The following is a 14,488-nucleotide window of genomic DNA, read 5'->3' as shown; positions in this document are numbered from 1 at the left end:
GATACCCGGTTATCGCAGATCCTACGCGAAGTACAGCGCCCAGTTCACCCAGGCTCCAGACATCCACAAGCGACCGAGAAGTGCAAAAAGCGAACACCCTACGCGGTGCAGCTTCACGGACCGCGCTCGAGGGAACGGAGACGCCATCGCCCAGAATGAAAGCGATCGGGAAGCCGTGGAGGAGCCGCTGCCCGGCCGTCGCAGATTCAGCTTGCCTCACATCACACTGGCTACAGACGTCCGCAGGCGATCGGGGCGTGCTGCGAGCGAGCTTCCCTTGCGATGTAGCTTCACGGACCGCGTCCAGGTGACCGAAGACGCCATCACCCAACATGAAAGCGGTAAGACTCCGCTTGTTATTGTAACCTGCATTACTTGCCACATGTACAGTTTAGCTTCTTCCATCAGCACAGAGGGGTTTACTTGTGCTAAGTGTATTGAAGTAGTAAGGCTGACGGAGAAGATTGCAGAACTAGAAGCGCGCATCCAAACGCTAGTTGATGACAGCAATACCGCTAATGCTACAAACGCTAATACCGCTAATGCTACAAACGCTAATACCGCTAATGCTACAAACACTAATACCGCTAATGCTACAAACGCTAATACCGCTAATGCTACAAACACTGTTTCGGGTGCGCCTAGTGTTAAACGTAATACACATAGCTCGGTTCCATCATCTGAGTCAAGGGGGCCGACTAACTGGGTGACTGTCAGGCGGCAAAGTCGTTTCCGGTGCCCACCCAAGACCCCCCTGGTAATTTCAAACAGGTTCGATATTCTAAGCAACACAGCGACTGAGACGTCTGTTAAAAGTGCCTTGGTCATTGGAGATTCGATACTTAGGAACGCAAACATTGAGACACCAGCCACCATAGTCGATTGTATACCGGGAGCCAGGTCTTCAGACATTAGATCAAAAATTAAAGTGCTGGCTAATGCTAAGCGTAAGTTTTCTAAAATTGTTATTCACGCCGGCACGAATGACACCAGACTCCGCCAGTCGGAGATCACCAAAGATAATATTAAAGAGATATGTGAAATTGCTAAAACAATGTCAGACAATGTAATATGCTCTGGTCCCCTCCCCGCCTACCGGGGGGATGAAACTTACAGTAGATTATTGTCTCTTCACGACTGGATGTCAAAATGGTGCCCTCAGCATAACGTAGGGTTTATAGACAATTGGAAGCATTTTCGGGGGAGACCTGACCTGCTAAAGAGAGATGGCCTCCATTCCATGAAACATGAAAAACGTGTAAAAGCGCTCATTTCTGTAATAATAGCTTGGCTATCACAGTGTTATAACTGTTTTAAGCTTTTAGACTAAAACTCTGTTTATGAAATGTGCTATACAAATAAACTTGCCTTGCCTTGCCTTAGACGTTTGCATTGAATTTCATAACTGAGCCCCTGGTGTGAGTGCACTTGACAGAAGCTGTGGCAATAGTTGATGGCACTAAGTACACTATATGCTGTGACGACATATAAGTGAACTATCTCTGTCTCACGTGACAGTTTCTGTACAAACACCCGTGGTGTCAGTCGACGCGCTCCGCAGAGCCTCATTTAAGTTGCATTTAAGCATATATGTGGACGTGCATGTCGCAAATGTGCCGCCACAAACTGCAAGTCTAGAAAAAAACTGTTATGTGTTCCTGATTCTCAACCTGTGGATGTTTTTCATCGCTAAAATGGAGTTTGGGAACTTATAACAGAGCAAGTCAGCACAAGTATAGCGATGACACTGGTAGTGACGATTCTCTCAGACCAATAAGTGATCTACATTAACATCACATTTTGGTATCAGCTCAGTTCGCTTGGAACCCCGACCGAGGTGGTACTGAAAAAGTATCTGGTACTACGTACTACACCCAATGGAAAAGCTCACAAAATAAGCTGACCCGACCCAAACCAAACCAAACAGCGGGGTACAATGCAATGAAAAAGCAGGATTAGATTAGCACCTTGAGGTGAAATATGACCTTTTTGCCTGGCGTAGATTAACTTCGCCTCTAAACCGCATAAATGAGTCGCTTTTAAAAAGCTTACATACTTGTTGTGATTGATTTAATGGCCCTAAATCGCTGCTAAGTTCATGCAAGATTATACTGTACAGTAGTCTATGTTCACTGTAAGAGTCACATTGTCTTTGGAGTTGCTTTAATTAAAGACATCTTCTTTCTTAAGCTTTTTGATTATTCAAGCATTTGTTCTCTCTCATGTCATTTCAAACAGAAGAATCTTTACGCTGCTCTTTTCTTTAGTTTGTGATGAATGGTGAAGAACATCAGTAACAATATACATTATACATTGTCTGCTTCCAGAATGAATCATAAAACACCATAAAGTAAACTGTAAAGTAAACTGAAGTCTTCTAAAGTTGCTGCCTTTCACAACAGCTAAAAATAGTGCCTGCAGGTAAAATAGCATGAAGGTACTACTTGTATTTTTATAGTAATATATCATGTGTTTTATATACTTCATACAGCTCTTGTTTGCTTGTACTGCTCAATATTTACAGTAAAGCTTCAATGCAAAATCAAAAAAGTTGTTGCCAGTTTGATTCCCAAAACCGTCAAGTTGCGACTGAGGTGCCCTTGATCAAGGCATCTTTGCTCCGGGCGCTGCGGTGAATGATTGACACCACAGCTCCGTGTGTGTGTGCGCGTGTGTGATAAGAATATAAGACTTCACTTACATCTGTGTCTGGGCCTTTGTCGGCTCCTGGACAGGAGAAGGACACAAACTCATGGCACCTTTTGTGGACCACAAAGCAGCACACTGTGGAAAACAGGAGAAGACATATTACAGCACATCATTCACATCAAATACTGAATAATCACCACATGCAGGGTAACAGATGTAAAAACATTTCACTGTTCATGTGGCAAAATCTTAAAATTTCCTCCTCACATTTACAGACCTTGGTGAGTTTAAAAAAACTGTGCTAACCCAGATGCGTTTCAAGTGTAAGATTAATGTTTGGTGTTTAACACACCCAACTGAAATTGCTATAAAATTGTCATAATCTCGTTCTGTGTTTCCCTAGTCCTGTACTCTTATTTTGAAGTTCTGTTCTGTCTGCCATGTTTTGTAATCTGGAGTTCTTTTGTTCATTGGTCGGTGTGTTGATTGTCTCCCCACGTGTCTTGTTATCCTGTTTAATCTTGTGTATATATATATATAAGCCTAGAGTTTCAGTTGTCCTTTGTCAGTCTAAGTTGGTGTAATGTGTTCTGTCATGTTCTGCTGGGAATACCTTGTTTTATGTTTTGTGTTATTAATAAAGGTTGCTCATCAAGAAAATGCATCTTAATTTTTAGATATTTGTAAGAAAGTGAGACAATATCTCTACAGGTCAGGCCACTGTAAAGTTTGCCCGTCTGAGGATGAAGATTATTTTTAATGTCAGGGGCATTGGCATAATCCTACAAGCTAAAAAACAGTCCAATCCATCTAACTCCTGTCAACAACTCCATACTAACATCAGCCTTCAATTTATACTGAGCTACATTAACATTCAGCATTGCATTTCATGCCACTGCTATAACTCAGCAGTCATTTAGATTTATAGTATTGAGTCTTGGATTAATGATCATGATTTCAATGAATATGACTAATTGTACCATATGTAATGCTGCCACATTGAGGTTTTGGCAAAGAGAACAGACACATACGCATGGATATGAACGCTTCAAGCTACTGAACCACAATTTTGTATTGCTACGCTCTAAAGCATGCCAGAAAACAAATAAATCTCACCCTTAATGCCACCTTACATCTACACACTACTGATCTGGACATGAGCAAAGGGATGTGAAAAACAAATTTACCTTCATCTCTTAGGGCAATGGTTCTCAAACTTTTTCAGCACGCGGCCCCCCTTGTGTACGGCGCATTCCTTCGCGGCCCCCCCAAAGAAAATGTATCACAAGAAACTGTTTTAAAACTCAACTTTTAATTAAACAAAACATATTAAATGATACGAAGTAGTGCTGTTGATTAGTAGTCTTATTTTTTTAGGTTTAATTACACAGAATTCATGATAAATTAATTTATTTTATAAAATGTCATAAAACTGGGGCCCCCCTGGCACCATCTCGCGGCCCCCCTGGGGGCCCCGGCCCCCAGTTTGAGAACCACTGTCTTAGAGATGCTGCAGTTTTTACTATAATGGACATTATTCCAGGTGATTTACTGACACACGTTAACTCTTCCCTACCAATGACCAGTTATCTTGTTATCTCATCAGTTAAGAGAAAACACACCCCTGCCATTTACAAGTTTATCCATACATGGCACTCTTACCCAACTTACAAAACACTGATTTAAAAACAGTAAAAACTCTGTTTATGTTTCCATCATCATTCTGAATCTGATCGCTAACAAAATTCCTTTACAAAAATGCAATTATCTCAGCTTTTTGATAAAAAAAATTATTTTTGAAGAAACCTAAACATATTTGAAAGGTAATAAAAAAAGAAAAAAAAAGATATTTTTTTGTTTGAAAGCAGAGGAATTAAACTTTGGTGAAATCATATAAAATGCTGGTGCTGGCTGGCAACTTTTAAAAAAAATGCTGTCAGGAAAAGATTTAAAGTTCCAAAATCAATTTTCCATAATGACCAACGCAGTTTACCAAGAGCAGCGTAAATGAGAATATAAGGTTTAGACATGCTTTTTTAAGGCGTTAAGGTGCATTTCAATACTAAAAAACAATGTTATTTGTGTATTTGGTATAATATAATGTGTTTGAGTGGTTTATGATTTAAAAACACATTTTATAAAACGGCTCGTTCTGGTTCTTCGTTCTGATTGGTTGAAACACGTTCTAAGCCGTGATAAAATACCCCGGTAAACCCACGGTTCAGACCGCATCACAAGTATCACTGCGCCACTGTTGCTGCGTACTGATTTATGAAAATAAACACCACACTCTTTAATCTTTTTTTTTCCACCTTTGCACAATTATGGCGATATCCGGATAAATGTCAATAATTATTGTTTAGTCATTTCATCAATAAAGAGAAAACGTTCTCTGAGTTGTTTTTGTCTTATTGATATTTCCGCTATTATCCACTAGATGGCAATCTTACCCAACTTAAAAACTGACGCATTCACTCGACACAACAGTGTTGTGGTGGATTTAGCGTGACGTCTAAGTTTTGATCAGGCTCTGAATCTGATGTCTTACAAAAGTTCTTCACAAAAATTGAATTATCTCAAAATTTGAGAGGTGATAACTGATAAGAGAACAAATGAAGGTAGGATGAAACGTGTTTTTGTTGTTGTTGGAAAGCGGATGGTCTGTTATTTCATTTGATATTTTATGTTTATTTAAAGAAGATAATTTTTCTGTAAGGCGTTCAACTAAAACTGAATGGCAACTAAAAAAAAAAAAAAACGCTAACGGGGAAAGAGTTAAGCATGCTTTCAAGCATATTTGATCATCACTTCAACAGTTGCACGATATAAATGTATATTTTAGATGAATGTTGATATATAAAAATAAACACCACAGTCTTTAATCATATTTTCATTGTTCTGAGGAACTACTTTGTTTGGCGGAAGAGTAATATTTGTACTAATATAATTACAACTTATTTGTGTTTTATTTTGTGAAACCCTGCTATGAATATGATGTAACCGTTTCATAAACGCAATAAACCCCGCAAAGCACTGGGGTTACAGTGCATTTTATAACAGCTAAGGGGGTTTAACTGTTATAAAATGCACTGGTAACCCACTGCTTCTTGGGGTTTATTGCTTTAATTTGTCACATACTGTACATTTTTGTAGATTTCCTGTCATCCTGAAACGCTCTGATTTTGTACAAAACTCAACGATCTGAAAAGCGCTGTGTCCCTGATTGGCCAGCTAATCTGTATATTGTCTGAATACCTCTGACGTCAGCCGTAAATGTGGCACTCCTTACCATGTTTGAATGATTCACTCATAATGCAGTGCTGACAGGAGTTAACTTACAGGCTGTGAGTCCAAGCGGGAGGAATTATGATAATGTCGGTCTTGTCTATGTCAACAGACCAAGGAAGTAAACTGTTGCCTGCAATACGTGTGTTGTAGTCCAAGAAAAGACATTTACGTTGGAGACGATAACTCGCATCATCGTTTACGTTGAGATTTGTAGCTTTTGCATATCGTTAACATGAACTAATACACACTTACACACCAAAATAAATTTTAAATCGTGAATCGGATAATTGGTGCTTTTTAAAAAATGAAACAAATACTAGTGCAAAGCGATGAGTGCAAACCTTAGTAAATCATGTTGCGTGATTCATTTAAACATTAGAGCTGGACGATGTGGTCAAAATTTCTATCACTTAAATACTCCTAAATTTCGGTCGATACGGTATAAATTCGATAACGGTATGAATGTAAACAAAATACGTTTTCCTCACCGTCCCGGAGACTCATGGTTGCTTAGATACAAAAGACGCCACGGAAGGCTATGGAAGAAATATGCGGCTTGACCTGCATTTAACACACGTTTTTAGATGTGCACGGACGCTGTAATGTATATCGGAAATGTGTTTAGAAACCATATCACTGTTTTTGAAAAAAACTATACTGCGAAATATATTGATATGGAACTATTGTCCAGCCCTATTTGTGTTTCCCCATAAGTAAATTACAGCCATTACCATCCATCTTTCAACACCCAGCAACCTCTTCCTGACCCTGTCTACACACATGACAAGACAATCAATGCCCTTAATTGCAAACTCCTCCAATCCATATGATTGTTAAGGTTGTTTGTCCATTACCCCAAATACAACCCATAGATGCATTCATTAACTAAATTTACAAATTTTCTAAATTTTAAATCTTATTTTATTAGGTATGAAATTATATTTTGGGTTATCATTTTGCAATGATAACATGTACTGATAGGATTAATTGTGTATTACACATTACACTGTTCTGGCATTTTAAGCAAATAACATACCTATTTATTTATTACATAATATAAAACATCAGAGAAAATGGAAACCTTTTTGTGCAGTCCTACTAGAACGTGACTTGTAAAAATGTAGGCATGTTGTAATAATAACCAATAGGGCTGGGACGATCAATAATAAAACACACTAATAATGCCTGTCTAAATCGATTCTCAAGTCTCTGAATCAACACTTTCATGTACTTCGGCTCTCTGATCAGAAAGTCCTTATCAAATCTAAAATCACTGTTAGTTTGAGTCGTTTATAACATGCATTTAAAAGCAACACTCGTCAAACATAATCACTATAAATATTTTTTATTATCATGGAAATACCCGAAAAGGTTTGAAGAACAGTGAAAATTAATCTACTTATAGTATATAGCATTTTCATATAGCTGCGTGTGTAAATGGTTCTTCTTCTGTGGCGCATATTGAGTTACTGCACGAGAGCGCCCTCTGGATTTTGGATTTAGCAGCATTTCACCGTAGTTCATTGTAGGGCTGCTCAATTATGGGCAAAATCATAATCACAATATTTTTTACACGATTACTCCATGACTCTGAAAACATGCATTTATTTAACGTTTTTGTTGCAATAGGATACACGTGTCAAAGCAGTGGTGCCTTCGAAGTGCCTTACAAAAACATCGTTCCAGCAGCATGCAACTTATATATTAATAGCACAATAAACGTGTTACCTCGATTATCTAGTTTTTGTAATTGTTTGAATAAAAAAAAATGAATTTAAAAACGATTAATTGCACATGCAGCCCAAGTTCATGAAGAAGCATAGCAAGCCGAATCACACGATTAATCGTCCCAGCCCTAATAAACAATAATCAATGTCTGATTCTAATAATAATTCTAAATTTTTTATGTTCGGGATAAAATTAACTTTTTAATTTACAGTAAGAAAAATATCATTAATATAAAATATAAACCCAATATCACGTGGTTCATATGTTGTGGTTCATTCTGGCTTACACATGCATGATTTCATCTATCAGTGTCATTGTAATGTAGGTATAACTATCAATATGAACATCTGACACCCATGGCAGAATTAGGCTGCCCTAAGGTCATAGTATCACTGAAATATCACACATAAATAGCCGTCCTTACTAGGGTTCAGAAGATGGATATGTCTTCAGCTGTATGTAACATACTCCAGCATTATTTTCAGGTATTATAAGACCAGTGAGTGATGACAGAGAGAGGTACAGTAGTAGCTTTAAAGGGTTTATTAAGTAATCTGGTTATGTGGCGGATAGTATCTAGGGAATATAGTAGTAAATAACCACCTCTGTTATCTGATGTAAATCAGTAGGCTAAAAATCGTTCTATGAGAATATATTGCCCTCTCAGCATTATAAAACAGATATATCGCCATGAGATTTACGTTTTAAGATATGCAACAATTGCTCTCTCAATGGGGCTCATTCACAGAAAAGACGGTTCAAATGTTGAAATGCAATGACTTGCAACTTGAAATTATTTTACCTTTGGGCAAAGCCACACATGCTCATTAAAATGACATACCTCTGCCTGGAGTGTCCACTAGAGGCACTAGAGGTGTTTGTTTTCTCTCAGTTTTTTGAGTAAATTCTTCAGTTCATGCTTATGTGACTGTGGTGGATAAACATCTAAGGTTGTTTCTGTCACAATGGATCGTTTTCAGCCGAGATCTGTAAAGAACTTGATGTTTATAGGAACCATAGTGGCAACTTGTTTCTCTATATATGCGTTTTATTCAAATTAAACCAGAAAAACAGCGTAAATAGTTAAGCATGCCACGTGTTTGCGCTAATATGATGATAAATGGGTACCAAGTGCCACAAATGTACTTTAAGACAAGCAGGTTTTAATTTGTGCATGTTTTTGCTTTGTAACTTTGAAAAAACGGACAAAAAAATGACGCCTCTAGTGGACATTTCACTAAAGTATGGAGCAACGTGTTTAGGTTATGCAGAAAACGTAGGCAGAGGTTGGTGTGGCGAATGAGCCTTGGTGGGTAAAGCACACATATACAATTGACCTATGGCTAAGCCACGCCCCCAAATGAGCCAATCACAGTGCGTATAGCAACCCAATAAACTCGGACATTCTCTGATTACAAGTCAATTGAAATGCATTGCAGTTAGTCAGTTTTCATTCATTTTTATATGTTTTTTCTTGTCGTTTTAAGTTTAAAATTGTCAAACGGTGTGCATGGGGTACTTGCAACTCTGACACTAGGTATCCCGAGAGGCTGGGCGACGGTGTGTATTTTTTACCCTTTCCCAAGCCACATCTCAACCGAGATAACGTTAAGTGTCTGCTTAATCCAGATTAAGTTATGCAGTAGACCACAACACCAACTAAACATGGATAAATTAAACAAGGATGTCTACATCTGTTCTAAGCTAAATCAACAACATATTTGAACGTTATCTTTAAAGGTGGAGTCCACGATGTTTGAAAAACGCTTTGGAAAAGGAGACGGGCCGACTACCAAAACACACTTATAGCCAATCAGCAGTAAGGAGCGTGTCTACTAACCGACATCCTTGCCGGGTTGCGTATGTGTGGGGCGGGTCTTTCAACAGAAGGTCCAGATTCTATTGGGGTAGGGGCGTGTTTGTTTAGGTGATTTCAAATATCAACATTGGCCTTCAAACATCGTGGACTCCGTCTTTAACATCTCTAGCGTAACGTTAGCCTAACATTAGAAAACGTTAACGCTAGCTTCTAGCTTCGTTGTACATCATGTCACTTAGCTTCATTAACGTATCTGTAAATAACCGAGAAAACAAATGTTATTTGTAATAGCAATGTTGTTCTGAATGATTCATATATGTGGTTTGAGTTGGTTTTAATTTTATGCAAACTTATGAAGAAAGTTTAAAGATTTCGAAAACAAACCCACACATCTGCATGGATTATGAATGAGACACAGTGATGCGGTCCTGAATGTCACTCTTTACAGGGCTTCAGACTAACTTTTTCACTAGGAGAACAGTGGCCCCCAACTGAAAATTTTAGGGGCACAACCAGAAAATTTAGGGGCGCACACCGTAAATCAACATGCTAACCAAATCTACTAATTTCCACTGTATTACTAATAAATACTTTAATAATGGATGCAGAAATTACAATAAGCAGTTTCAAATTCAGTGTCACATTTTATTCTGCACTTTTGAAGATGCAACAAGGTAAACTGACAGCACCATCGCTGTCATGACAGTACAAATTAGTGATGCTCCGATCGATCGGCCGCAGATCGGTATCGGCCGATGACGGCATTAAATGACTCGATCGGTCCTCGTTAAATTTTCCGATCTCATGAACCGATCTTTCTGTTTACTTTTGTCATCATATGGCTCCTCAATGCGGCTGCAGTTAGAGACCATTTTTACGCAGTGAGAGCATTTTTATAACCCGTGGCTCATGAGCGACGTGCAGATTTGCATTTCTCTTTTTGCCTTTACAGAGATATGTGTATTTTCTATGAGAACGCGGTCCGGTCCTAACAGCGCGACCCGTCTTCACATCCCCATCAAACAGCGTATACAACACATATCTATCGCGGACATTGCATCCTCATGCCGAAAGTTTATTATTTGCATCTGTTTTAAAGTTTTGAGCGTTTAAACTTTCATTTTCCTCACAGCTGCTCTTGTCTGCGTTCAGCCGCCACGCCGCGCGCACACAGCAGCCTGTCATAAGAGCACGTGAACAGAGCGATCTCTGTCAAGTCTTAAAGCTACAGTAACCTAATTCATCTCTCAATAAAATCACTCTCTGCTCTTCACTAAAGAACTGTTGTACTTCATACGAATGCGTGTATATGTAATTCATACAGTAAAGACTGTGAAGTGTTTTATTTTCATTACTTTTTACAGACATAAGCCTTTTTAAAGGCATATTAAATTTCTCTTTGCAGAAGAAATATTTGTTGTGCTAATTTATTTGTTTCTCTATTAAAACAATAATATACCTAATTACTGCAAGTAATATAACATAAGGCAACATCTGTGGTAGTACTTTATCTAGAAAAAATGTTAAAAGTTACAGTCATCAAAGAGCTTGCATATCAGCTTGAAAAAATCGGTATCTGCATTGGTATCGGCCGATCACGAAGACAACAAATCGGTGATCCGTATCGGCCTGCAAAAATCCTGATCGGAGCATCCCTAGTACAAATAGTAAACAAAATACCATACATACATAAAAAGTAGGCTGTTTTAAATTTCAACATCATCTCTGCCTCATCTGCACACTGATTTACAGTCATTTGTCTTCTAAAAGCAACCGGCAGTGGCGCTGCTTTTTGATTTATAAACATGTGACGCATACTCGATGCTTTAGGCTGAGATTGTGTTTTATCAGTGTAACGTTATTGTGTTTAAACTGCGAAGTGCCTGTACTATCAGCAAACTTTGTGTTCCCCGCAGTTCTGGGCTAGCTGCTGCAGTATTCGCAGATCATATATTTCGACTGCTTATAGTACCTCAGCCAGCTGAATTCTTTCAGCTTGTCTTCTCGAAAATGGTGAGTGCGGGCTTTTTTCGCCACACCATCCTCTGACTCTGCATCATCATCATCCGACGATGACACTGTAGACTCTGGCACTGGTACACTAGCCGCAGCTCGGAAGAACGAATCAATAGTTCGCTTGCTCATTGCTCAGATGAACGCATATATCAGGTTGTGATGATATTTGTCTCCCTTTCCTTCCCACAGATGTTTACACGTGCTCGGTTATCTCTAGGCTCCTCCCCCTCCACACATTTTAGCCACTTACAGTGGCCATTCCCTATTCTTCTCACACGCATTGGCCGCCTCAAAGACAGGCATCGCTCAATGAGACACTCAATGTGTGCTCTCGTCTCAGGAGTATGTGTGTGTGTGTGTGTGTTTGCAAGCGTGCGTGCGTATGCGCTCGCGTCTCATTGATTATTTCATTGATCATTGATGTGCCCCTTCCACGTTTAATGTATAAAAAAGGAGGGTGGGGGAGGCAAATTTACTGGTCGTACATGTGCGACTGGATGTAAAATTCAGTCGCACACACTCAATTTTTTTTCGCAGTCTGGAGCCCTGCTTTATATTTGTGATGCACCGATGTATCGGCCGCCGATATTTATCGGCCGATTTTTGATGAATTTGAAACCATCGGCATATCGGCAATAGCACAAGAAAGGCTGATACCAATTGTTTATTAATTAACTGCATAAAGAAATCCCTTATATGTAAAAAACGAGTTAATGTTGTTAATGAAATAAATGCTGAATAGCAAAAATCACCTTTGAAGGTTGTCATGCTGTCTAATTATATTTGTTTTAGCTTAATTTGTGCCTCTCTTATTATGTTGGTCAGTTGAATGTAAATTAGATCCAATCCATGTTCAGTAAAAATTATTTGATGCAGAAATAAACTAGCAAATAGACCAACTGTATAGTATTGTAAACAAGTATTTAATATCGGCATCGGCCAGAAGTTGTCTGTTTAAATCGGTATCGGCCCAAAAAAATCCTATCGGTGCGCATCCCTACTCTATATGTGTGAGGTCTTACACCAGTCAGAAGGTGCTATGAGCCCTCAATGCACTCTTTTAGATTACCTGAACAAAAGCATGTATTCAGAGAGAGAGACCGCAAAGAGTGAGGACCAAAACTTAAACTTATTAGCAGCAGTGATTGTCTTGTGAATGCCGTGATCCAGTGTCAGGTCTCTCTCTCGCTCATGTTAAACCTGGAATCCAGAAATATATTTAAGTCTCTCCCATGCTATGAATGTAGCTTTGAAAACAGCCAAGACTCAGTCTAAAGCCTGGAATGACAAATAACAGAAATATATCTACTTACAGTATAAGTATAGGGATGTGCAAAATCAACCAGTTGGTGCACTGGATGAACAACAAGTTGACTAGCTATGCTGTTTTCAAGTCTTGTTCACCACCAGTGTGTCTCAAAGTACAAGTGACTATTTAGTGTCTCAAAATATCTCCATTCGTTTTCTACAAACACCACCACCCAAAATATTTTCAACTAAAACAACGATATACATCTTATACAGTAGCTGTAGCGATTTCTTATTGGCAGTGTCCTTAAACAAAGGATGCCAAGTGATGTCACACAGTGCACAAAAAGAGAGCTCTTTCACTTAAAAAGCACAATCCTACACACATATAACTGCTGACAAAATCTAAGCCTACAGTTTTGTATGTAAAAACATGCAAAGAAGTTTGTTCCACGAAAAGCATTCACAAACATTTTCCAATAACTTTGCTGGAAAAATTGAAAGTTCATCTGCACTTTGAATAGTTTCAAAACCAGCAATAACATCCTGACGTAGCCCTGCTTCAAACTGTTTGCTCTTTACAAGGGAAAGCCCCACAGGTTTCAAACGGCTGCTGTTGAGAGTAACATTACACCATTTGCCTTCGCTCCTCCTTCGTAAGTTTAAAGATGAAATGTTTTGGCCAAGCAATTACAGATGTGATCCTTCAATATAAGCAATGATCATGTGAATATTGCTCAAAGTGAACATATATCAGTACACATCTATTCCCAGCAGGTTCTTGGATGAGAATCCAGAACAACAGCTGCTAAACCAAGCCCATATCATTTCCATCACATAAGTTCATCCTGTGACTAGCTCAAATGTGCAGTGTCCCATATTACACGTAGTTGATTTAATTTAAACGGCTGGGATCCGTCTGGGCTACTGTCTGTCGTCTACACTACAACATAATGTCTACAGGCAGTTTAAAGTAGTTTATGTGAAATAAGAATCCTATGTGATGATGCTTTAGCGATATGAGCCTTGCAAACATTTCAGCAGCGTTCATAGGTTAAAAGCAGTCAGGGCAAATATCAGGGTGCAGAAAAGATCTTTCATACTGATTCATGAAGGACCACATCTTGAATGATTGATGAGCTAAGGCTCTCCTGCGGTGTCGGTAGTAAATATTTAGGAGGTTGTTCTATTCAGATATTGTACAGTTTCTTGCGAATGCTCTTACTGCCGGAAGCTGCTAAGAAAGAAAAGGATATATTTTGAGATACATTCCAGAATATCAAGCTAAAGTTGTGGGCAGAAGTCAACAGTAAAATCAATACTATCATCCACAGTGCATTAGGAAGTAGGAGCAGGGAATGGTTGTGGTATAATTCACAGTATAATGATGGTGAATAAGGTCATTTTTGAGACGAGTCTGCAGCAGAACCTCTGAGGAGAACTGAACGTGTCTCATTTATTTCAGATGGTGAGACTCCAAAACCAGTAGCCAATGCGTCAAAGAAGTCAGGATAAATTGTGATGCTAATGCTGTTCATTGCCATTTTAGCAACAAAAGTTGTACTGTTTTGGGAGTGAAATGCAATGTTTTTTTTTAAACAAATGATAAGATTAGATACTGCCATTAAGAACTTGTTAGATTTGCAATCATAGAGAAGGGGGTTGAACTTGCAATAGACGTGTTCCAAAACATTAATTGACGACGGGCCATTGAATTATAAGAAAATAATGCACACCAGA

General features: G+C 38.8%; 1 protein-coding gene across 3 annotated transcripts in view; it reads right to left on the bottom strand.

The window, feature by feature from the left end:
• prkcab (protein kinase C, alpha, b) overlaps positions 1 to 14,488 on the bottom strand; it is a 182,853-nt gene that overhangs the window by 110,858 nt on the left and 57,507 nt on the right. For all 3 annotated transcript variants that reach the window (XM_055183447.2, XM_073856800.1, XM_073856801.1), the window contains exon 3: positions 2,702 to 2,784. In XM_055183447.2, the coding sequence (XP_055039422.1) occupies positions 2,702 to 2,784 (83 nt within the window). The remainder of the gene's footprint in view (positions 1 to 2,701; positions 2,785 to 14,488) is intronic.

The sequence above is a fragment of the Misgurnus anguillicaudatus genome, chromosome 19 (assembly GCF_027580225.2).
Source record: "Misgurnus anguillicaudatus chromosome 19, ASM2758022v2, whole genome shotgun sequence".
Classification (NCBI taxonomy): domain Eukaryota; kingdom Metazoa; phylum Chordata; class Actinopteri; order Cypriniformes; family Cobitidae; genus Misgurnus; species Misgurnus anguillicaudatus.
This window is presented reverse-complemented; position numbering and strand designations above follow the sequence as displayed.